This window comes from Helicoverpa zea, chromosome 7 (assembly GCF_022581195.2).
Source record: "Helicoverpa zea isolate HzStark_Cry1AcR chromosome 7, ilHelZeax1.1, whole genome shotgun sequence".
Taxonomy (NCBI): Eukaryota; Metazoa; Arthropoda; class Insecta; order Lepidoptera; family Noctuidae; genus Helicoverpa; species Helicoverpa zea.
The window spans coordinates 12,851,748-12,877,307 of NC_061458.1; the positions used below are offsets into that span (position 1 = coordinate 12,851,748).

Sequence of the window (25,560 nt, forward strand, 5' to 3'; positions counted from 1 at the left end):
GTCGCGTTGCATATCGTTTGTGGAAACGCAATTGTTGCTATGTACAAGTTCTGAATTATCTTCAAGAGTTCTTTATTCTTTCTCTCTCTAGTCTTTGCTGTCCTAAGGGAGCATGGTATTATTGAAAACGGTTCGCTCAAATGTGTCCTATGAACTTGTCTAGTCACTATCGTCCCATGATAAAACACAGGGACGATAATACTGTTAATTATAGTGTGTTGAACTATGCTGCACAGCCTAGATTCTCCAGGACATGCCATACTGTTTAAGGGTTTCCGCTGTTACGCAGTGGTCTTACATACTATATTATAAATACATGTCGTGTATCGCACTTACGTAACCGGTACCTGCGGCCTCGCGCGACATGTGATAATCATTGTGTGGCAATCGCTTTTCTACTCGACATATTTACGTCCCCACCCTTTACTGTTTTCTTTGATTCATACTCTTTTAGTTATTTACCTTGATCTCCAACTCTTTGGTGTTAAATTATTATTCCTTTGCTACTAAATTCTGCTTCATTCAAGAGTGTATCATCTTATCTTTTTTTGTTTGCTGTTACTTTTCATCATAACTTACATACACTTTGACTCAATAAATGACTCAAGATGTTTATGATGATGACGGTCAATGATGTCACCCCCATATATTATTACAAGTTAAAATAAAATATATAATTTAGTAGGAAAATAACATAGAAGTATTGGCTATTTCTTTAAGTTTTCCTGTAGAATGAGGTATTGTGTGCCTCGCTGGGCGTGTTGAGAAACTTATATCATTCGCTTTCTTTTTCTTCCGCCAACTTGTTTTAACTGAAGTTGTGTGTGTGTCTTCACTTATGTTAGATTAAATAATCATGTCTAGGGTCTTCTAAATGTTCGTATATATTTAGAAGTTATTAATGTTTATGTGTGACGTTCTTCGGTTAAAATATTAATTTTTAAGTCTTAAGTAGTCTTCTAAAAGTATTTTGAACTTCCTGTAACATGCTCATATTTGTATGGTCATGTTGATTCATCTGGTGACGGCGTCGCTCTGACTAAACGGCAGTTGATAACTTTAATACCGCGAACCGTTATTAATTAAACACATTCCGAAATCGTTACTCACAATAACTATTAAGTACCAGAAATTGATTGTTCTATTTCATAGAACTCTAAATATATTATTGAGTATTATAGTGCTACACGTATTTCCTAAGTATTGGCTCGTGACAACTTCAACTGATGTAGAAGTATTCGTTATCCAATTTGTTATACCAATGTCTGCAAACTCAGCTGCAATAATTTTGCTAATTACTGCTGTGTATCACAAATTAAATTAATTTTATCTGATTTTGTATCACAAAAATGTAGATTTCAAAATTTAATTACACGTATGTGTCCAGAAATCATCTATCAGCTATTGATTATCAAAATTCTACGACTTTTTCTCAAGCAATCTATTTGATATCAAAATAGTAGCAGTGTTACACTTGGGGTTTTTGTGATGAGTATCATGATTAAATAACAGCTGTAGCTCTCAGACTCGATAATTATTTATATCGATGACTTAATCGTTGCATTTCGGTCCTCTACGAGTTTTGCACCTATGAAGGCAACTTTATCAGGAGGCGATTACACACGCATTCCATTTTATATTATAGTTGCATAGATATTATATACAAAGCCTCCCACACGTCGATTTAGTCGACGGTATCTTCGCATTATATCACCCATCTGTCTCGTGTTTGCCATAGTCATTCATGTGTCAGATTCCGGTTCTCATAGGTAAAATGCCACGGTCGAACGCCTGCTAGGCGTAGGTACGACTGTTGTGCTTTCGTTCATCTTATACTTGTGTCGATACGCGGCTTGGCTTCAAGCAGCTCCACCTACTATCCTGTTGAAACGTTACAATACATTTAGTCAACTAAATGTTTTACGGCAAGCGCTGCAGAATCGTTAAAGACGTTCATCCTTGTGAAATATAGACAGACAAGATAACACGTGATGTTCAAACAGCAATTATGATGAATTTAATATCCACCAATAAATAAATATAAGAGACGTAAACTTGCCAAGTTATTGTTCTATACTGGGACTTTATGGTTACCAACCTACTCATTCTCAGTTCACTTTATTACGATTGCTTTTATTGCATCCCTCGCTATCGTATTATTATTGAAATAGGTAAATTTTCGTCGTTCGCCATTTCCGCTAATAACGTTCTGAGTAGCTATTGTGCTTTCTGAGTATTTTAAATTACTTCGTATACTGAGTCATTCAATCGCCTGCATATTGTTTCTATGTCATCCAATGTGACTTTGTGTTTGTTTAAAAAATCCGTATGCAAAGTCTGGCCAAGTCCACATGGCGATGAGATCACTCTCATACAAAAACTCAATTTACTTACACATTGTACCAAATTCTTTATTTATGATAATACCATTCATGCTACTTCGAATAAAAATTCATCAGCTTATAAATCCACGGTTGGCTATTCGCAACTCGCTTTCTAAGAGCTATAAAGAACTCAATATTAACATAATTAAACCTTCGTTCTGATGATTTCGTCATTTAGAATCGCAGTGGGACCAAACGAAAATTGCGATGACACATTGCAGTGTTTCTGTTCGCCATTACGCACCATTAAAATAAATTGTACATAGTTAGCTTCCTTTATTATCTTACTCGTGTCACGTAGTAACACAGATTTTTAAAATAAACATCGTCTATTTATCTAGTCACTTACGTGAGAAATTGTTTTGTTTTCGCTGTGTAAAAAAATATAGTCACATGAAAGATGTAAATTCCCAATCCAAATTTGTTTTCGATAGGACCTACTGGCTCTATATCTCCCGCAACATGACTGGCGGCGTCCCCGGCACGCGATCTCATTCTCGACGTGCGTGGAATGCTGCTTTTTGTCGCACCTGATCATTATGATTATCGTCGCGTATGAGACATGGACCCGATAGATTTAGGGCTGCCTAAACACTCATATCGCCGTCAATTAGACTCTTCCTTCATTACCAGTTCCTTCAAACAATGTTGGTTCCACAGGCGATGCAATACTTAATAATATTTCACTTGTCTAATAAACTTTTAAACCACTTTGTTGGAACGGCCTTAACGTTATTTATGATATTCTCCTAAATAATTTTGCAAGTTTTGCATGACGTACATAAATCAAACTTAATCAAGTGTGCAGGTGCCATCCCTAAGGCGTTGTGACGCTGAGGTTGCGTCACGACGACGCCGGAATTTTATCATAGATATTGAAGAGTGCCTAGAATTCAACGATTACTTAATCACTTGCCAGCTATCTGCCTAACCTTGAGGCGTATCGGTGCAAACTCAGAAAACTTTGACAATTGCTGTGCGATGCACACGTTTTGTTTTTAATAGGTACTTTATTGCTGTTCAAGTGGATAAAACACTTCTCCACTATCCGTTAGTTAGTAGGTACGTGTTCTGTGTATCCATGAGCAAGCACGCACGTATTCGCCGTACCCATACGATATGGTAATATAAACTCAATCCAAAAATACTTCACTGGTCTTTTGATCTTTTTCTTGAGATTCCTCGGTGTTATGCAAGTTGTATCGTATGACTAAGACAGCATCTTATTAATTTCTCTTTAGAAATTGTGCTCGTGAAGGTATTTGGTTGGTAAAACGTCTTCTCTTATCATACATCAACGCTGACACGTTGCTAGGTCAGCCGGTTGCTAACTCGCGAAGTTCCGTTTCGACCGCTTGCCGACATTGCTTGCCCACTTTCTTTACACTTGGCGGCGAAATTCCGATTGAAGTTTGACGAGTATTTTAGGTCGTAGTTATGGCACTTATAGCATGTTTGTGGATGTGGAAGGTACAGGCAACAGGTTCAAACGTACCTACATGAAGCGCGGTCAGCGAAGCGCAACAGTGCGCCCGCGTGACCTCGTTTCCACGCCGAATGCCAGCCACCAGGTGCGATCATCACGACTATCCACCATACAATACCGTGCCCTTGACTACGTTAAACAGGTGCCCATTATGCAAAAATAATTGAACAAACTTGCTGAACAAACTGACGGATGACACGTCGATTGTTACATCAAGTCATTATTTCCGCGAGAAGCTCGTTCTGAACTCTGATGACTTCATTTAGTGGGTTAACGAGGTTTTCTATAAGTTGGTGTGTACGGTAGACGGGTGAAAGTGCCATGACGGCATCTGCAGACGACCTTGCCTGTCTCCTTAATGCATAACAATACGTGTCGGGTGTCATACGCGGTCTATAGAGAACCCGATTTGCGGTCGACACGTACTTGGGGCGAGCTGTGAACTTCACATGATATCGAGTTCAGCCACGTTCATATGTTGCAGCTGTTTCATGATAACAGAAGTACCAGGCTTCGTAGAGATATACTAAGGTAGAGTAGCTATAGCATCTTTGCGGTTTCCATTTCGATTCAATCATTTCAATAGGGTTTTTCCTTATTATCGATATACCTGTAGGTACTATATTTCCACTTATGTATTTCTAGAATGGACAAAATTCTGACTAAAACCACATCAAAGAATTTTCCTCTTAATGAAGGCAATTGTGCCAATGCAACAGTTGAGAGAAGGGTCGAGCAAGGTGGCGAGCCATGGCGTCGCTCGCGATCTGGGTTACAGTAGACAGAGACAACAGCGCGGACATCTCTGTCTAACACTGCGCTATTGGATGACACACTGATGCGTGTGCGAATGCATACATGATTAGAACTTATTGATAAAATCCCCGACTGTATTTTTTATCCATTTTCTGTTTACTTTTCCTCGTAATGTAACCCCCTTCTCTGGAATTTGTAGAACCTACAGTCGTGATCTTATTATCAAGCAGGTTTATGCTTACACCAGTGTTACCTTCATCGATGTTTACGCAAACGATTTTCACAAAATTTTCCTTATCGGAACGTGTTCGCATGTGTAAAGTACTCGTAGTTTGAGCACTACTTTTCACACTAGAGTTTCGTTTCCAATCTGTCGTTGATGTAATCACGTACACATCGAATACGCTTACGGAATGTCAGAGAAAATTTTAGAATCACAGCAAATTCCCATGAGAATCTTACGTTTCAATTTCAATTACTATTCGTATAAAATTGAAGCAAATAAAAGCAAAACTTTTCCACCACAAGCTGCCATAAATTTTTCTTTAAGAACTCGTAGGTGCAGGTGCCTAATGAAGTGTGTTTTATTGATCTGACAACGGGTTTGCGACAATCCAAACATTCCATTAGAATTGATTGACACCAATGCAATCTTTATCATCGGTATTCGCGCACAAGAACAGCTGATTGTGCGCCGATCATTGACGGGGTCGACGACCGTACTTTCGCCGCTCCCACGACGCTCGTTGCTTAACGTACTAGCGTCTAAGACGACGCTGACTGGCCGATCTTAGAACGCACATACTTGTGCATAGTCGTTTTAGCGGCCACACATCGTTTACTAAACTGTCATGGCAGATCTCCACTCAAGCTGATCGCAATGCTAGCATCTCTTTGACATTGCAAACTATTTTTGCCACGTACATATTTATCTTAATGTGTTTCGGAATTGCTAGTCGGAGTAACAGCGTTTTAATTTTAAATGACGTCAATAAATGCTAGATATCTATGTATGAATTACCTTGAAGAACTGGACTTGAGGAATTTAGTTTTGCGATTTTTAATTTCTATAAAACTTATCGGCACTGACTTCTAATAAGAAGTTAAGACAGTTTAAAAGCAGAGGACGCTATATGTACTGACAGATTATGTGGTTGTTATTAAGCCTGAATCCATAGTGGAGAAAACGGGCAAGGTACTTTCTTCTGCTGTAAAGAAACTAATGACACCCGAGGAGGAAGATGAAGAAGCCGCCTACGATAGAGCCGATGATCTGGTAAGACCAGATTCTGAAGCTAGGGAAGTTGGACCTAGAGGCCACGCTGTCTAGGTAAAACAGCTAGAAACTGTAGATAACGTAGTACCGCTACTGCATAATAATGTACACAATGCTCTTGAAATTGAAGAAGCTATATCTGGGTGTATCAAGTGTTTGGTAGAAGTAGTTATCGCGAGTGTCCGTGACGTCAAGCGTTGCGTCAATATTATTTAAGGCTGATTTAGCTATTGCTATCAAATTGTAATTTTGCTACTTCGTGGTCTTGTTTAAATATTTTAGGAAACCTTTCGTGCGCGTCGTTTAGGGCGTTCATTTGTTTATCTGATTCAGTATCAAAGGCATGTATAAGATCTATTACATCTGTAATAGAAGCAGCTGCACCATTCCACGGCACTGTATATTAAATTACTTGTAATCTAATAAGTATCGTTCTCGTTTGATCATAATTCAATAGTACCAATTCATAACTAAGTTGATTCGTTACGTTTAGTTAGGTGATTCTGTTCGGTCAATCTGAAAACCTGTGGAATGCGTATAGACGTTTAATTAGGAATAGTGCAAGGATTGAAAATTATATGGTTAGAGTTATGGTCGTTTGGTTAAAATCATAAATTCGATTTTTAATTCGGTTAATAAATCAAGAATATGTTTTGCAAAGCTTAGGGGCGTATTTGTATTGGCAACCAACGCCTTCATCATTTAAAAAAAACTAATTCAAGTTTATTAGAGTTACTAACGTCATGCGTGATCATCAGTTATATGTGTATGTTGACGACATCATCATCGTTTTTGAAAGTAATACTTAATGTTCATAAATTGGCTCAATAAATTAGAGTAATAGTAAAGTGGTATTACGATTTAGCCCATAATGAATATCATCATGACTTACAAATTAGGCGGTCGTCAAAATCACTTATCAGGCAAGATATGTTTTATGGTGAATTCGATCATATAGGGCTTTACAGTTTTAATAGTGTTATTTTTCATTGGTTAACGGAGAGCCACCATTGATACAATGTTACCAATATTTGAAGAAAATACTGTAGGTATGCAAGGAACAGAAGTACCATGTCCTTGAATTAGTACTTAAAAGGTTCTACAGATAATAGTAAAACATGACTTTGAACACTTAACAGCTAGAAATATCAGAGCTACCTTATGTAAACATGCACATTCTTAGACACTTAAAGAAAACACAAGTTCTTATAATTTTGTTTTGTAAACATACAACTATTGTTACTAAGGGCACGTCTGTAAAAATAAACATGCACTTTAAAACTATAAGTTTGTATCTACAAAATATATCTTTCATGAATTGTAGGTTAATCCCTGACGCAGAAACAGATAAGAAGTAAATTATGACTAAGATACTCGTAGACATATTAAATACGTTTTTCTTCGCGGAATGTATCAATTCTGAGGAAGTTGATATTGTAAAGACAATCGGAGTTATTTCTACTTAGTAACTATCTCCTTCAGTTAAGAAACATAGGTAGTCTTTCATATCTAGATAAAGTTTATAAATTTTTTATCAGTTTTATAAAAACAAAATTTTCACACTAGATTCAGTAAATCAGTATTGGATTTACTTCGTTTTTGTGAAAACTTGCGGTTAGTGTCCCAAATATTATTTATGAATTTCACAAAACCTTGGGTCACGCTTACGCACGGTTTTCCATAATTCCCAATAGGGTTTAAATGTTGAGTGTGCCTTATAAAGCGATTAACAGACCGTTTACGTCGCTCCCCATATCTTGCCGCGATATATCTTATCGCTGATCTCCATCTGTTGTGCTGGCCCACAATATTTAGTATTTTAAATATTTATGAAATATTATTTCGTGGAAATGTTGGGCAAGTTAAATAATATGTACTTTCTCAGGCATTTTGAAAGCAACTCTATGTAGTTTAGTACTTCTAGTACTTACAAGTTGTATTGTACAGCCGCAGAAATAGTTCACACAGAGCTAAGTTATTGGATTATAGTAGGTACCTACAATGAACTAAAGTTCACTCTAGTTTACAATGCGAAGACCTCAATAATGTCGGCATTATGCCTTAATTAAAAGAAATGGCCTATAATCGTTTGAATTGGCTAATTTAGCCTTTAAGTAGAGAGCTGTCATCTTCACAATGATCTCAGCTGTCCCATACCGGTCAATGACCTTTCATTAACAGAAATCTTAAACGATAGAATTCTATTAACCCACTTACAAGTACCTTCGAAGTGACGTGGCTACAGCCGGGTGTAAAATGAGTCCCCATTAACAATTCGTTCTACATTATTTAAACGGCTTACTGCCAATTATAGACGTTGTTCTTATGGCTGCGTTTAAATAGAGTGATTTATTAAGACTGCTAGTAACCCTTCGTAGTAGTTGAATTCATTTACTTATTGTTCTGTAGGTCTTTTAGCTCCAGTTGACATCTTTTCTGAGTTTTTGAAAGATCTGGTCATGACAATGTTTCAAACGTTGGTGAATTCCTCTGATGACGCTAAACCTAGTTTAAATTAATTTCAATAGTGTGTCAGTAAGCTAATAAATGTTGATGATACGAGTTTTATGTGCTCAAAAAAGTGTAAGCTAATAATAATATTTTTATTATAGTCGTGAGAAAATGTTAACTGCTATATTTGACAAAGTTATCCTTCCTTGTAGCGGCTACTTTTAAAATTATTACAAAGTAAAAAAAAAATTGACGTAGTATACTGGCTAGAATACGAAACTCAGAATATTCTTCCTTAAAAATATTTATTTTGAGTTGCGTTTTTCATTTTGTTTTATTGAATGATGAAGTTAAGCCAGATAATGGCGATGAATTGTAATTAATTGTTGCCTTTTTAACGCTTCCCCTGGATTACGTGGCACACAACGAAGTCAGGGTCGCTACCGTTCTCGAGATGGGTAAGATTAACACGACAATACTTCTGTTTGTACTTTGTGTTGTGTGGTAATTTGTAATTAGGAGAACACTGAAAAACTATAAGCTAGTTCTTATAATAAGTTTTAAAACCAATTCCCGTTCTAAAAAACAGAAAAAACTAGCTAAAGTTTCAAGCTTCTTTTTCTAAAAGAATACCCGGTAATACGATAAACATCAAGTATCCAAGATGTGGCGATAACGCAGTGTTGTAATATGTTATTAATTAAAATGACTAGAGCCTCGTTCCGACGACCTTGCGTCCTCGTATCTTATCTGTGCTAACGTTAACGTGTTTGCAGGTGATGCAACAAGACGTAAAGAAAGAAAACCCGCTGCAGTTCAAGTTCCGCGCCAAATTCTACCCCGAGGATGTCGCCGATGAACTTATACAGGAGATCACACTCAAACTGTTCTACCTTCAAGTAAGTACCTTTAGATTTTTTTTACTAAAACCATAGTTTGGTAAAGACCATGTATGCCGTTCTATATAATGAAGAACTGGTCCAAATGTGTCAGAGTTTCCAATTGTCGAATCAACTAGCTATAAAAAGTACAAATAATTTAATCATGCTGACATAATAAGCATTGCAGAGCATAGAAACTGACAACAAATACCTCTTCATAATAATATTTACGTTAACGTGCGCCTACCAAGAAAATTAATAGAATAATTCTAAGTAACAAATCCACTTATGTGTTTACATTAACAACACAAATAAATTACAGTTAATGCGGTAGGGTCAGGGCCCGCAACCTGCCATTACTGCGATTGTAGCGTTTAGCCCTGCTTCCCATTGTTGGACCTTAAGTATTTGTATGTTCACCATAATTGCCTATTTGATGCCATTTCCGTGCTCAATCGGCCAAGAAAGGGCTTGTGTTTGAAGAAGTCGCAGTTGATTTGAAATTGCAGTCAATGCCTCTTCACAAAATTTCATCAAATCAAATTAGCACTATTCAATAAAACTTCAATAAGGAAGTCCTCAAATCAATAAGCTATTAAGTGGATTCGGTACGAATTTCGATGCGGGCTATTTTCGCGACGCATCGTTTTACAGTTTTGGACATCCTTTTAGTCGCTTGGTTCAAAAGCGTTTTAGCTGACAGCTGCTAAAATGAGTCTTCAAATGCCTCTTTATAAACATTTCCTCATGATATCCCAATCTTCTACCAGGTCAAAAACGCGATCCTATCGGACGAGATATACTGCCCGCCGGAGACGTCAGTGCTGCTGGCCTCGTACGCGGTGCAGGCGCGGCATGGTGACCACAACCCTTCTGTCCACGGCCCCGGCTTCCTCGCCAACGACCGTCTGCTGCCACAGCGAGTCACTGACCAGCACAAGGTAATATGTTCTGTCCAACAGCTGGTGAAGAATGAAGAGTTATCAACAGCTTTTCTAGAAAGAAGATCTTGTATAATTAAAAATTGACACCATATTACTTAAGTGTACTGTACAGAGCTTATAGAAATAGAACTATTTCAAACCATAGATAAAAACGACATCTTCCCTCAAAAAATATTACTTACTGATAATTATGTAATGGCTGCTTAGTGCTTCGAATGGTACGTTTATTTGTGGTTCTCGGCTGACCGTCGTCAGGTGTAACGACTGTCAAAGATGCTGATGACAGCCAGAAATCTAACCAAAGGGTATTCATATCGGGTTAGACTGGAAGTCAACTCAAACTTGGGAAAAGACTACGCAGACGATAATGACTAATTTTATAATACTTGTACCCAGATGTCCCGCGAGGAGTGGGAGCAGAGCATCACAAACTGGTGGCAGGAGCACCGCGGCATGCTGCGCGAGGACGCCATGATGGAGTACCTGAAGATCGCGCAGGACCTCGAGATGTACGGCGTCAACTACTTCGAGATCCGCAACAAGAAGAACACTGAGCTGTGGCTCGGAGTCGACGCGTTAGGACTTAATATCTACGAGAAGGATGACAAGTAAGTAGTCTTTTTTTTAACAAATTGTCTGCTTATCGTAAATATTGTAGTAAATACAGAGTTTTCTAATGTTTGAAACTGTAGCCTTCACATACTAATCGACTTCTTAAAATTCCAGACTGACTCCAAAAATCGGGTTCCCGTGGTCAGAGATCCGCAACATATCGTTTAACGACCGCAAGTTCATCATCAAGCCGATCGACAAGAAGGCGCCGGACTTCGTGTTCTTCGCGCCGCGCGTCCGCGTCAACAAGCGCATCCTGGCGCTGTGCATGGGCAACCACGAGCTGTACATGCGCCGCCGCAAGCCCGACACCATCGACGTGCAGCAGATGAAGGCGCAGGCCCGCGAGGAGAAGCTCGCCAAGCAGGCACAGAGGTACGTCTTCCTTGTTCCTGGCGCTGTGCACAACCACGAGCTGTACATGCGCCGCCGCAAGCCCGACACCATCGACGTGCAGCAGATGAAGGCGCAGGCCCGCGAGGAGAAGCTCGCCAAGCAGGCACAGAGGTACCTCATCATTGGTCCTCTACTCCCATAAGCTGGCGATCCATTCCCGGGTCTATTTGTGTTCCCATCCGGCAATCCGGCATCGATGGTGCCGTTTGTCCCTGGCCTGTGTAAGGTCGAACATCAATTTCATTGTATACCGTAAATTGTATCTTTTTAACATCAAGATGTCTTCAAAAATATTTGACTGGTCTGATGTTTAGCGAATTTTCTAGCAATTCCAATGTCACGTGTATCCTCTACAAAAATCTACAACAATACCTTTGATATTGCAGAGAAAAGCTCCAACTGGAGATCGCAGCCCGCGAACGCGCGGAGAAAAAGCAGCAAGAGTACGAGGACCGTCTCCGGCAGATGCAGGAGGAGATGGAGCGGTCGCAGGCCAACCTGCTGGAGGCGCAGGACATGATCCGCCGCCTGGAGGAGCAGCTGCGCCAGCTGCAAGCCGCCAAGGACGAGCTGGAGCAGCGCCAGAACGAGCTGCAGGCCATGATGCAGCGCCTTGAGGAGACTAAGGTACGTGACAACAGTGGTCATAATATGTATACTTGAACTAACTAACTAATTTATTTCGGGGACAGGTGGGGCTTTGATAACGATTTAGGTAAATTCGGGGAAAAAGATTGTTCTTATTGCTTTCTTTGTTTTTCTCCCACTTTGAATTGAAAAACTGTCATATTTTGTCAGACAACGAAAAATTAAGTCAAAATTATCGTGTGTAAAAAAAAAAATTAAAATGAAAGAAAACAACTCCATATTATACCTACATAACATACATACATATTTTTGTTCTGCATCTTGCAACTATAACATTACCATTCGCTTCTTAGTGACATTAAGCTAATAAATCACAACTCCTCAGAACATGGAAGCAGCAGAACGCCAGAAGCTGGAGGACGAGATCCGCGAGAAGCAGGAGGAGGTGTCGCGCATCCAGCAGGAGGTGGAGATCAAGGATGAGGAGACGCGCCGGCTGCAGGAGGAGGTCGAGGAGGCCAGGCGCAAGCAGGTATGTACATTACACCATCTCAGCTGGTGTTTCATGAAGAGTGCCTCTATCCCGGACAAACCAGCACGACGTAACACTTCCGTGTTTGGAACACGGTCTTGCCACTTGATGTGTAGAATAGATCTAAGACATCTGAGATGGAAGGTGTCTAATCGCTTGATATCTGCCTTATATGTAGCAGCACCAAAAAAGTGGTAAAGTGGGCAAGATATTATTTATATACTAGCTTTTGCCCGCGACTTCGTTTGCGTGGAAAAGTGACTTGCAGATTTTTGGTTTGACCAATAGATGGCGCTATATGTCCGGAAAAAAAATATTTTTACATTTTTTTTGTAATAAAAACTATCCTATGTCCTTTCTCAAGATCCAAACTGTGTCTGTACCAAATTTCACACAAATCGGTTCAGTAGTTTAGGCGTGAAGAAAAGACAGACAGACAGAGTTACTTTCACATTTATAATATTAGTTAGGATAGGGTTAGGAAAAGGAGGTGTTTCAGAAGATTTTTTAGAAAAATTAATTTGATGGCTAAAAATTTTGTCAAAATCATATTGCAAAGGTTCACTTTTTGAGGTGATCGTTTAGGTCGATTTCCGTAAAAATTCGTTCTTCATTACATCTGTATTCTTTTTTGATGATCAGTATACTATAGTTTTTATTAATTACTATTGCTGAACACAGCCATTAATTAAAAAAAAACATTGCAAAGAGCCTGCCACTTATGCTGTATGTACCCAAAATGATATAAATAATGTTTGTTCCGCCTTAGGACGAGGCAGCGGCAGCCCTGGCGGCGGCGACGACGCCGTCGCACCACCACGTGGCGGAGCGCGGCGCCGACGCGCGCGCGGACGCGGGCGACGGCGACGCGGCGTCCGACACCAACAGCGACGCGGGCGGCGGCGACCTGGCGCGCGGGCCCGACGACCTGGTGGACCCCGTCGCCGACCGCCGCACGCTCGCCGAGCGCAACGAGCGTCTGCACAACCAGCTCAAGGTACACACGGCGAATCGATTCTCACTACACTGCCGTGTTGCCGACTCTGCCGACCTCAACTCCCGTCTTTTCCGACCCTGACTATACAACCATCTTGTCGATTCTAACTTCAGTCCCATTTTGTTGACCCTAACCGTCAGTTGCATAAAACTCCATGGAAGTTAAAGCTTCATCAAATCTATTGCTGACTCTTTCTTTATCAACAAGATAAAAATGGTCAGAAATAGATTTACCTCTACATATTATATTGCCGACTGACAATTCTGCCATCTTGCCAACTGACAATACTGCCATTTTTCCAACTTTGATTATTATTACATGACCAATAAACAAAAAAAAAACATTTTACTTTATATCTTTGTCCACAGGCGCTAAAGCAAGACTTAGCGCAGTCACGCGACGAGACGAAGGAGACGGCCATGGACAAGATTCACCGCGAGAACGTCCGCCAGGGACGCGACAAATACAAGACTCTGCGCGAGATCCGCAAGGGCAACACCAAGCGCCGCGTCGACCAGTTCGAGAACATGTAGACGATGATGACATGAGAGATGTGCGGCCCGGCCCGACTCCACCATCAGACATTCCGCTCAGCCCCGGGCCGCGGCCGGTACAGATATATGTATATGTTGATGATCGAACGATATTTTTATATAATTTTATACACCGTCCAGGCAATATGTACCTTTTGCCGTCGTCAGAGATTGTCAACGTTAAGGGTCAAATGATTCAGCGGTGCTTACATAACGTGGGTACGAACACTCGCGCTTGTCGGGCGTCGTAGTCGAAACTAACTGTAAATATTGATTATTATTACTTATTAGTAATTTTATTTTAGACCGTTGTGCTATAACCTAATATGTGAACATCCTAGAATCACTTGCTACAGCGATGTATGTTTACGATAGCCAGATAAATCATAAAATCAAAGCACACAGAATTGTTTTTATTAATAATAATAATCATTTTTGAAAATAATTTGGATTTTATTCATCGGAATGTATCGTGAGGCGCGAGTCGCAGATGTGTGCTGCGGCTTATATTTTATTTGTGGTAGTTGATTCGGTTATTATAATTTGTCTGTTGATTATTTTAGTGTTTGGCGGATGTGTGTGTGTAGGTGTGGACAGACGGGAGCCTGGCTTGCCGCTCTCCACTCGGGACGGTGCTGGGCTGCTGTGCAGTGCTCTGCACACTGTGCAGGCTGCACAGCAGTGCTCAGCAGGCGACGCACTGCGACAAACATTGTTCATACATAACCGAACGAGTTTTGCTCAAAAAACGATAACAATGTCCGAAGTGTCTTGTCCTAACGAGTAGCGGTGAAAGGGAGGGGGCGACGCCCCTTATTTATTTTTATAATCATTTATAATCTAGATGTAGGAGTTAGAGCTGCAAGTGTAATTATTATTTCCAGTTCAGTTTCAACGGTTCTCCTGATATTATGTTTAGCTCGGGCAGTGCTCGCGACAAGTACTGATGTCAAGCCGGGACGTCTCGGCGCTGTGTCGGCCTTAGAAACTGTTCCACTTGTTTCTTGAACAAAATTTGAAATAGATACTAAAATGTATGCTTGTAGGGAGTATATAATGTTAAGTGAATAGAAGGCATTCCATAAGTTACAATGCGGTGGCGTCGACTTGGTTTTTATGAAAATTAAAATGTTATGAAAATATAATTGTTCGTGTTTTGTTTAATATAAGTGCCATCCGTCACATGTCCACTCCGAGGCCGGTCGCGGCCAAGGCACCAGTATTCCGATATTTTCTTGTCATTATTTTCTTAAAATTTTACAATACCACGTTGCCTTGGATTTAATATAAATTTTTTTCCAATAAAATATTTAAGTAAATAAATTAGTGTTTTTATTTCATAAAATATTTCCTTTCAAGTCTAATACAATACTGTACATATACGTCTAATACAATAATGATCACATACATTGACGTCTCATTGCATCTAGCCAAAATCATAAATTGATTACACAAAAAATAATTGTAATTGATTAATTCATGTACTTTAAGATAACTTGAGAATTCATTTGATGTTAAACTTATTGTAATTTAAATCGTAATCTATACATATAATAAATCATAAATAAAATAAAAATAAACAACCACTATCGGTTGGCAATACCTTCAAATGTCTGTTAATATCGGTATGCGAGCCGACAAAAATAAACTACGATTGCATTTCTGAGTAAACTGATCAGACATTTGAGTTCCTGACAGTCTGACGTAAGATACGTGTCGCTAGGCGCAGGTAGCGGGGCTCAAGTAGTGGGTGGCTCAGGTAGGCGCGGAGGCTCGCGGCGCGTGGTTGGCGTTCTTGAGATGGCGCAGCAGGGAGCTCTTGTCTTTGAACTGTCGCTCACACGCGCCGCACACATACACGCGACCGTTGTGCATCATCATGTGACGACTCAGACCTTATAGTAAATAATAACAAATTAGTATTAAATATTTAACACCAATCCTTCTCTGTGGACGATTAAAAGGCTGATGATGATGAGTGTCTTTGTAGTTGGTGTATTCTGCCTCGTTGATCTTGCTAGATGCGACAGCTTAGCAGGGCTGCCTCGGACGAGGTCTAGAGATTGATTCTCGGGAAAACTGTCTCAAAGCAGCTCTGAGCCTGGAAGGGGTTATTCCCGCTCGGTAACACCCTTTCGTCAACACTGTTGACGATCGGGAAAAAAAAGTTTCGTTCGTTCACAGTGTTGACAAACGCTATTTATTATTTTAGTGTAAAATGGTTATTATGCACATGATAAGGCCACTTTTATTTTCTAGTGAATTGTGTTTTAAAAGATCTAACATAATCCATTAAAACATTTAAAAAATCCATGTCATTTTATTTCCATATTTTAAAAATAAAAACCAGCATTCATGGACACTGTGAACGAACGAAACTTTTTTTTCTCGATCGTCAACAGTGTTGACGAAAGGGTGTTACCGAGCGGGAATTTGGTTACTGACCCTGGAAGTTGGTTACTGATAAATCTGTGCAGCAAAGACCACGCACCTATTGGTCGTGTGCCTGATCTCTCTCTGGTCGTGTCGGATTGCCGTCCCATCGGGCGCAGAGAGTGAAGGAATCGCAAATGCTCGTGCATATATCCTGCGCAGTTGGCTAATCTCCTTATATCAGAACAGCCGTCACGGCCGACAATCATCATGAGGATGTGTAGTCGTGGTCTTACCAGATGCGTAGAGGAAGACTTTGGGACACCTGTCGCAGCGGTGCAGCGCGAGCGGTCGCGCGGCGGGCGGCGCGTGCTGCCGCGCGTGTGCCGCGAGGGCGCCGCGCTGCGTGAAGCTCTTGTCGCACACAGAGCACGCGAAGGGACGCTGCTCTATAACGACGTATTTTATATTTAAAAAGCTTGTTAGTAAAAACAGCAGGTTATATTCACATCGACATTAATATGTGTTCAAGAAATAAAAAATACAAGTGTATTTTTGTACAAAAATACAATACATTGTCTACGAAATTCCACTGAAAATTCTTCAAATCGGCATATATGTTATCATTTTACTTATAACTCCATTTGAGAGTAGGTACTTACCTACGAGTTAAACAATAGTTAAGATTAATAAGATAAAAATTTACAAATAATCACAAAAACGAATAAACTACTGTTGTTGTTAAAATGATGATTCAACTGATTAGTTTATAGATACTATTCTAGGTATTTACACTAATTTCATAAAAAGTCATATATTAAGATAGTTTACCCTACCTACTCAAATGAAGTACACATTGACCACATCCACAGCTGAACCACTCCCCATAAACAAAACATAGCACATATAAATAGGTCACCAACCTCCATGCACCAGCAGATGCCTGACCATGACCTCCTTCTGCGCGAAGGTCCTCCCGCAGACGTGGCAGGCGTAGGGCCGCTCGCCCGAGTGCGTGCGCAGGTGCCGCGTCAGCGCGCTGCGGCTGGCCAGGCGCCGCCCGCACTCCGAGCACCATGCACTACACAAGACAAATACATCAGCTTGTGTATTCATCTAATAGAGTCGTCTCAAAAACCAATTCTCCATAGGCCAAAAAGCTTTCTGTAGCACGTTAAATTCGTTTCTTTTAAGAAAAAATGACTTGACAAAAGAGAAAAAGGATCATAGAACCATATTACACTATTCACTATAAATGCTACAAAACGAAATTTAATGATGCTTCACAATAAGGCTATTTTATCACATGCTGGGGTTGAGAATCTAGGTATAAAATGTCTTGGCCAAACTTACCACTTTTTGTCTGGTTTATCTTTCTTGATCTGAGCATTTGACGTAACATACTTTATGATACACTCATTTTCTTTGAATGTGTCTTCTACTTTCTTAGTATCGTTAGCTTGTACCTGATCCGTTACTTGTTCCTGTGTCATCTGTGTTAGGCTACTTGCTTCTATTTGATTCTCTGCACTCTGAAATGTTCATTTCCCTACAGTAAATAAAGGGGCTTACAATATAACTTTTTAATAATACAATATTCTGATCATGTTATACTATAAAAAAATTGCCAGTGTATAAATACATACTGCCCATAACATGTCCCTATAAAACAAAAGCTTGGAACACTTACAGGACCCTATCCACAAAACTGATTATAATGATTAAGTTTCCCACATCCCCTTAAAAAATACACTTAAATGTCTCACCACAATTTGTTCCTGTGCATCATCTTCCTCGACCAGTTCCATCACAATACTGCTACCGTCCCCGGTCTCCAATTCTAATGACTTTATATTCTGGTTAGAGTAGATCAGTCCATTGTCTCCGGGTGTCAGTATGCCGAGCTCTACAAGCATTGTGGATAGGAATGTTGTTATGTCAGGGTCTGATGGCACTTCTTCTTCTGTTTGCTGGAAATTAATCACTTTTGTATTTATGTAAACTATTTTTGTAATATACAAAAAGCTATTTCCTGACAGTAATTAAATTTTATAAATGTATTTTTTGAAAATGTATGTAATAAATGGAGTCATATGAATATATGATACCCAAAGCTTATGTGCACAGATTTCTACACATTTAAAAAAGGGAAAGCCTATGTTAAATTTAAATAAATATAATGTGTAGACAAATACACTATGGGATATATGTATTATGGTTACTTACATCATTATCCTTAGTTTCTAGCAACTCAATTTTCGAAAGCTCTGGTAATTTCTGCAAACAATCACAACAAACATTAACTTACTTCAAAAACCACACAAGACAGAGAGAAGACAAACACAGGATACAAATGTACCTCAGTAAAATGATTCATTTGTGCTACTCCATTCAGATTCAAGCCGTTAACATCTGGATACTGCTCCTTATCGAATGTGACAACATACTTTAATTCTTCCTCATTCTCCACTTGTTCTAACTTCATTTTATTATCTGCTTCTTCTTTGATTTTATGTTTGTATTCTTTTTCCTTTACAGCTAGAACGTGAGACTTCAATTTTTGGTACGTCACCTCACACTTCTTCCTGAATGCATAATATTTGTTGAGTTGGTCGTAGCAGTCTGTACAGATTATGTTTGGTAAGTATGCATCTCTTTTCATCTGGGAAATGGAAGATATTTGGATATGGTCAGTGCCTATTTGAAATGTGAAAAATATTTACACATTTTCATTCTTAGCTTAGTATTGAGGCTGATAAAATTAGATTACACTTAATAATGTTCGAATTAAGTATTGTACATAGTAAGGAATGAAAGACTAAACTGAAAGACAACTTTTCTGTCCCGTCTGTTTGAGGCAAACTGGTAACAAAAGCTAAAACAATCTACTCCTTTTCTATAAGTCAGCTATGAGTGAAAACATATCCAGTAGAATGTTACCTCCAGTCCCACACAGATCATGATCCTCAGTGCCAGTGTTGCACAGATATTGTCCGAGTCTTCTGAGAATATGGGCATGGCTTCCATGGTCTTGTTCAGGCACAGTCTGCACAGCTCGTGCACATCCTCTATCAACTGGTGGTTAGGACGCTTGCGAGTGTAGGTTCTCATCATTGGGCTAAACACCTCACAGCAAATTACTAACAAAAAAGTTTTATGCCAGCTTGTTTATGTCATCTAGATAATGTCACTCCAATATAGCACTTGATATGTTCGTTATAATGTTGTTTATAATAGAAATATTGTTAATTTGCGTTGATTATATTAAACTGGTTCTTGAATATCTTTAATGTATAACAATAATATAACCTCAATTTTTTGTAGAGGTCAACTTATATTATTTTTAATAGAAATTCATTTTAAAACTCTATAATAAACAATAAATTTATTCAGGCAACTAAGTTATTAAAACAGAAAAATATTTTTTCATCGTCAAACGCTAGCCTATTCACTTTGAGATTCGACAATTGATTTGACATTTGACATCAAGTTGACATTGACGTTCTGTTATTATCATCGAGCTTAGAATTATAAGGAGACGCCGTTTTGATATTGACGTATCTATAGTTATATAAATATGAAACAAACTATGCAACATAGTTCTGTCTCACTCTTTCTAAGCAGATAAGTGTATTTGAAAACAGGGACAACAATATTTTTGTGATTGCGTAAAATGGTGACATTTACTTTTGAAATCCTTCTGCGTGCCATATCTGGCCATATATGTCATGGTAGTTGTGCTGTCAAATAGGTGCTCTTCGTGACTTATTTTTGTTATTTTATGTGTGTATTTTACGTGTTTACTATTAAGACTTTACTATTTCAAGACTGAATTTATCAACGAGTATGCCTACGTGTTGTATCGTGAAGTGTCGTGCAAGTAAGCACAAAAATCAAGCAGGATTTTCTTTACACAGGTTAGTAACCAGTTTTTGCTAGATTCTACATAAACTAATTCACATTGGATAAAAAATATGTTACGGAAACATGAATTGATGGTGAAAGTACTTATATTTAAGTTTATTTCTGTATAAAAAGCTATATTTAGAAATAAATGTTGTTTACAATAACATGTCATATGGCATAGTGCTGTACAGTTGTCATAACTGTATCGATATAATATCCACTTTTATAATTCAGCTTTTACTAATTTTAACAACAGAAGTTACTGTTCCTAAGACACTGAGCCCTCAGAGTTGTGTATTATGTTGAATAGAACATCTCTATTTTGTTATTTACTTACTTACTTTTTTATTTATCTTTTCATCGCGGTATTACTCGCGTCCCGACGGATCCAATTCCCGTACGCGAACAGTAATAGCCTATACCGGGTAAAGTGTAGCTTTCAAATCGGTCAACTTGTTTCGGAGCCTATTCAATCCAAACAAATAATCAAAGTACCTATCTATAGATAAGTTCAAGTTTTGATGTTCTTTAATTAAAAAACTTTTTTTGCAGGTTTCCTATACGAAATGATTTAAGGACAAAATGGTTAGAAGCTATTGGTGAGGAAAATATTAATCCCAGACATAAATATTGGTATGTCTGTTCGCTTCACTTTGAAGATAGTTGTTTTAATAGAACACTGGATATCTTAAGATTACGTGACAACTCTGTTCCCACATTATTTTTGGTAAGTCTTAAGATAGTTTTTTTTTTTTTTTTGTTAGACAAATCCTATGTAATTATATTATTAGTACAGTATATCTCTCCGTTCAATCGTTATTAAAGGCATATTCTTTTTTTCAGACACCCAAAGAAGGCCCCCAAGAGTCGTTGGTTTTACATGATATTACTAACATCAGAAAGCATAATGATACTGCCACATCAACTGATGTGTTCCCATTATCCTATGAAAATATAAAACCAAAGCATAAGGAGTTTGTTTCAGACGAAAGAAGAAGGAAGAAGCAGACTGTCCGTCATAAAGAGGTATTTACAATGGTCCTTGTAAGGGATAGCAACATTAGTAATTAAATTAGAAATATATAGAACAAATGATTCTTAAATTATACATTTATATTTATAGTAAGTGTATATATTACGTAATAAGTTAGTTGTATGATGTATATATATTTATTATCAAGACATTGTAAAAAGTTATTTGTAAATTAAAACATTTGTAACAATTCTTAAAGTATATATTATCTAGTTTGTATTTTAAATTACCACAAAAAATAAAAGAATACGACTTGACCACATTTAAACGAGCACTTAGAGCCCTCTTGGTCAAAAATTGTTACTACACCATTAATGATTTTTTAAATGACAATAACTTAGAAACACCTTGACATACGCCCTGTTCTCCTAATATTACATACTTACTGTATCCTTACTTGTTATTGTGATGTGAATATTTTTATTTTTCTATCATAACTTTGACATTGTAATTAATTTTGTTTGTTGAAAATGCATTTAATTTGATTTTGTTGAATATTAATACATGAAAATTAATGTATGTGATTAATACTACAATCTTCATACCTGACATTACATTCATACGCCTTCTGAGGCAGATTTTGGTGGTACTAATTTTATTAAAATTGTGAACATATTTAATACCCAACATGTATATGAATAAATAAATTAATTTGATTTGTGTCTTTTCTTTTTGTGTATAAGTCCGGGTCTTTATGAACAATTTCAACTTTCTAAAGTGTAGGCTAAGGCTAGTATTTTAATCTTTTTTAAGGGAGTTTGGTACTATAGGTTTCTTATATGCTATGTTGCTCGTGGATAATGTAGCTTTCGAATGGTGAAAGAATTTTTAAAAATGGTCCGGTAGTTTTTGAGCCTATTCATTACAAGTAAACAAAGTTTTCCTCTTTATAATATTAGTATAGATTTTAAAAAAGAAAGTTCAGTTTTCGACTGAGTATGTATGTAGTAGCATTACATAGATATGTAGTATAGATATGTAGTATCACTATATATAAAACACAGTCGCTTTTCCTGTCCCTATGTCCCTTTGTACGCTTAATTTTCATAAAGAAAATAAAACCATAGAGGTGAAATATCTTACACCAACTAAATGCTCTTTACATATATATTTACGGACATACCCTGCTTCTTTATACCTACAGGTGATTTTTTTTTACCAGATTGTATTGATTGAAAAAGTCAAGGCTTTGAAAAACAAATGTCTCACACAGCAGAAAACAATTAAACGTCTCAACGAGACGATTCGAAGGCGTAACAAAAAGATAGCCAATTTAGCAGATATTGTAGAAGATCTTAAGAGAAAAAATTGTGTCAACAGTGAACAAGCTGTAGCTATTGAAGATTTAGCGGGACCAAAAGACTTTTTGAAAAGGCAAGTTATGAAGTCTAAAGGTTTGCCTACACCTCGTATGTACTCCGAAGAAATCAGAAAGTTTGCATTGACTTTACATTTCTTGTCCCCTAAAGCTTACAATTATATAAGGCAGACTTATAACACATGTTTACCCCATACAAGAACTTTATGCAAATGGTACCAACACGTTAATTGCGAACCTGGATTTACTAAAGAAGCATTTGACACATTAAAATTCAAGGTGCAGAGAAGTACCCGGCCTATAATATGCTCATTAGTTTTCGACGAAATGGCCATAAGAAAGTCTCTGACCTGGGATCCAAGAGATCAGATATTTCATGGTCGAGTTAATTTAGGACACAATCTAGATAGTGACTACCGAGGAAGCAAATCAAGTTCTAGTGGTCTTGTTGACAGCTATTAACGACTCGTGGAAAATTCCCATTGGTTATTTTTTCATAACAACCCTTACCGGCGAACAAAAGTATATTATTATTGGCACAGCTTTGAAGTTATGTCAAGAAATAGGCGTAAAGGTAGTTAGTATTACTTGTGATGGACCTGCCGCAAATTTTAGCATGTTTACGTCATTTGGCTGTAATCTTTTCCGACAGCAAGATATTACCAGTTTTGAATATGGCACTCGCGTTCACGCTTTTATTGACCCTTGCCACGCGATAAAATTAATAAGAAATGCATTTGGCGAACTTAGAGTGTTCATAGACTCACTCGGGCGAAAGGTAGATTTCGAATATCTAGAAAAACTTCTTGAACTTCAAGAAAAACAGGGCCTCCATCTTGCTAATAAAATTAAAAAACCTCATATATTTTACCAAAAACAAAAAATGAAGGTAAAACTGGCGACACAGCTTTTTAGTAGCTCAGTAGCAGATGCACTTGATTACTGCCGTTGTGAACTAAAATTAAAACAATTTAAAAATTGTGATGGCACGGTGAATTTTATAAATTTAATGAACAACGTATTCGACGTATTAAACAGCCACTCCATCCGTCCCCCAGGATTCAAAAAAGCTATGTGTCCTGCCAATATTGGTTTAATATCTGCTCTATTTGAATGTGCGACAAATTACCTGAAAAGTTTAAAATTGCCATCAGGTGAACTTGTAATAAATTCCCGAAGAAAAACCGGCTTCATTGGTTTAATTGTTAATATGGAAAGCGCTTTGTCGCTTTATCGTTACCTGGTCGAAGACACAAAATTGCTCAAATACATCCCCCTCTATAAAGTCAGCCAAGATCATTTAGAGCTTTTTTTCTCGGCTGTGAGAGCTAGAGGGGGTTTCAACAATAATCCCAATGCTGTTCAATTTCGCGCAGCTTACAAAAAGTTATTAGTGAGAGCTGAGATTCGCGATGATGGCATTGGGAATTGTGCTCCACTAGAGCAAATTACTGTACTAAATTGCTCTAGTAAAAATCCGGTTTTAGCTATAAATGAATTGAGTGATAGAAAGAATTTCATAGATATCCCAGAGGATCATAGCGATTTGTACGATACGTATATGCAATACATTTTAAATACCACAGCTGAGACGTACTCTGATAAAGTCATCGAATATATATCTGGATACGTCGTTAAAAAGTTAATGCGTAGCATTAAATGTGACGTTTGTGTTTCATTATTAATTGGGGAGGAAGACATCAATAGCCTCATTTATGTAAAAACAAGAGGAGGGCTGAAATATGCCTCTTGTAGCGTCATAGATATAATTAAAAAAACAGAGAAACTCGTGAAAACTCATTTAGATTGTAAAATTAAACCTGAAGTCTATTATCTATACATTTTTAAATTTATGTGTGAATTTTATGAAATTAATACTTTTTTTGACTGTGATCCCAATCACAGTACTAACCACAAGTTCCTTTTGATCAAGTCAATAATTAAAACATTTTTAGATATAAGATTCAGATACTACGGTTGTAGAAGAATTGAAAAACTGTCTCATAGACAGTTTTTTAATAAGCTTATATTGTTTAGAAATGAATAACTTTGCTCACCCCGTTTGGTTTATTATTTATTCTTGGGTCAAATTTAGTAATTCAAAATTCACCCTCTTCCTGTCAACCGATTAATCTGAAATTTTGTATACACCTTTAATTCCCATGACAATACAATATAGTAATATCAATAACATTGTAAATCCAATATGGCCGCCGGCACAAAATTGTTTTGTACAATCGATTAATACATAATTAGCTCCATTTGCATTATATAACTTTCTCATGAATAGCTTGAAAACGATTGTAAATTATTGTATTTTTTTTAAGAGAGTATCTACTTATGGCGTTTCTTGCGGATTCTTCTTCATAAGACCGAATCTTTGGCACCCTGCAACTAGTCTGACGTGAAAGAACTTTCATAGGGCTATTTGAAATAATATCCATCCTCCATCCTCCGAGCCTTTTTCCCAAACTATGTTGGGGTCGGCTTCCAGTCTAACCGGATGTAGCTGAGTACCAGTGCTTTACAAGGAGCGACTGCCCTGCCTGACCTCCTCAACCCAGTTACCCGGGCAACCCAATACCCCTTGGTTAGACTGGTGTCAGACTTACTGGCTTCTGACTACCCGTAACGACTGCCAAGGATGTTCAATGACAGCCGGGACCTACAGTTTAACGTGCCATCCGAAACACAGTCATTGGTGTCTAAGATATACTTAGAAAGTACATACAAACTTAGAAAAGTTGCATTGGTACTTGCCTGACCTGGAATCGAACCCGCGCCCTCATACTCGAGAGGTTGGTTCTTTGCCCACTAGGCCACCACGCTATTTGAAATAATAAATAATTAATAATTACTTTGCCTGTGTTTTTTTTTTTCAAAGGTATCACCCTACTGAAATAACTCCTCCCATTTGGTTGATGTTGTTGAGGTTATTAGTATCAGTGAAATTAATGTGATATAGTATCACATTAATATATATTAATATATATTAGTTCGGCCATTCAGAGAATGCGTTCCTGACACGTCGCGATTGAACTGACGACGTAACTACATTCATTGATTATTGATATAATAATGTTGTTTTAATGCT

General features: G+C 38.0%; 3 protein-coding genes across 5 annotated transcripts in view; 2 read left to right on the forward strand and 1 right to left on the reverse strand.

The window, feature by feature from the left end:
- Positions 1 to 15,159, forward strand: part of LOC124631624 (moesin/ezrin/radixin homolog 1) — a 33,768-nt gene extending 18,609 nt beyond the window's left edge. For all 3 annotated transcript variants that reach the window (XM_047166118.1, XM_047166116.1, XM_047166117.1), the window contains 8 exons: positions 9,130 to 9,252; positions 10,005 to 10,175; positions 10,575 to 10,786; positions 10,905 to 11,165; positions 11,573 to 11,813; positions 12,160 to 12,306; positions 13,076 to 13,303; positions 13,672 to 15,159. In XM_047166118.1, the coding sequence (XP_047022074.1) occupies positions 9,130 to 9,252; positions 10,005 to 10,175; positions 10,575 to 10,786; positions 10,905 to 11,165; positions 11,573 to 11,813; positions 12,160 to 12,306; positions 13,076 to 13,303; positions 13,672 to 13,836 (1,548 nt within the window). In that variant the 3' untranslated portion in view covers positions 13,837 to 15,159. The remainder of the gene's footprint in view (positions 1 to 9,129; positions 9,253 to 10,004; positions 10,176 to 10,574; positions 10,787 to 10,904; positions 11,166 to 11,572; positions 11,814 to 12,159; positions 12,307 to 13,075; positions 13,304 to 13,671) is intronic.
- Positions 15,160 to 15,204: 45 nt separating this feature from the next.
- Positions 15,205 to 19,680, reverse strand: LOC124631626 (zinc finger protein 766-like). Its single transcript, XM_047166119.1, has 8 exons — positions 19,150 to 19,680; positions 18,569 to 18,871; positions 18,436 to 18,486; positions 17,976 to 18,179; positions 17,563 to 17,741; positions 17,133 to 17,290; positions 16,506 to 16,658; positions 15,205 to 15,731 (listed from the first exon to the last, which is right to left on the reverse strand). Exons 1-8 carry the CDS (start codon positions 19,321 to 19,323, stop codon positions 15,592 to 15,594), a joined length of 1,362 nt encoding a protein of 453 aa, XP_047022075.1. The 5' UTR covers positions 19,324 to 19,680; the 3' UTR covers positions 15,205 to 15,591.
- Positions 19,681 to 19,912: 232 nt separating this feature from the next.
- On the forward strand, positions 19,913 to 21,804 carry LOC124631635 (THAP domain-containing protein 2-like). Its single transcript, XM_047166127.1, has 3 exons — positions 19,913 to 20,126; positions 20,668 to 20,842; positions 20,959 to 21,804. The coding sequence occupies exons 1-3, from the start codon at positions 20,056 to 20,058 to the stop codon at positions 21,184 to 21,186; spliced, it is 474 nt and encodes a 157-aa protein (XP_047022083.1). The 5' UTR covers positions 19,913 to 20,055; the 3' UTR covers positions 21,187 to 21,804.
- The last annotated feature ends 3,756 nt before the right edge of the window (positions 21,805 to 25,560 follow it).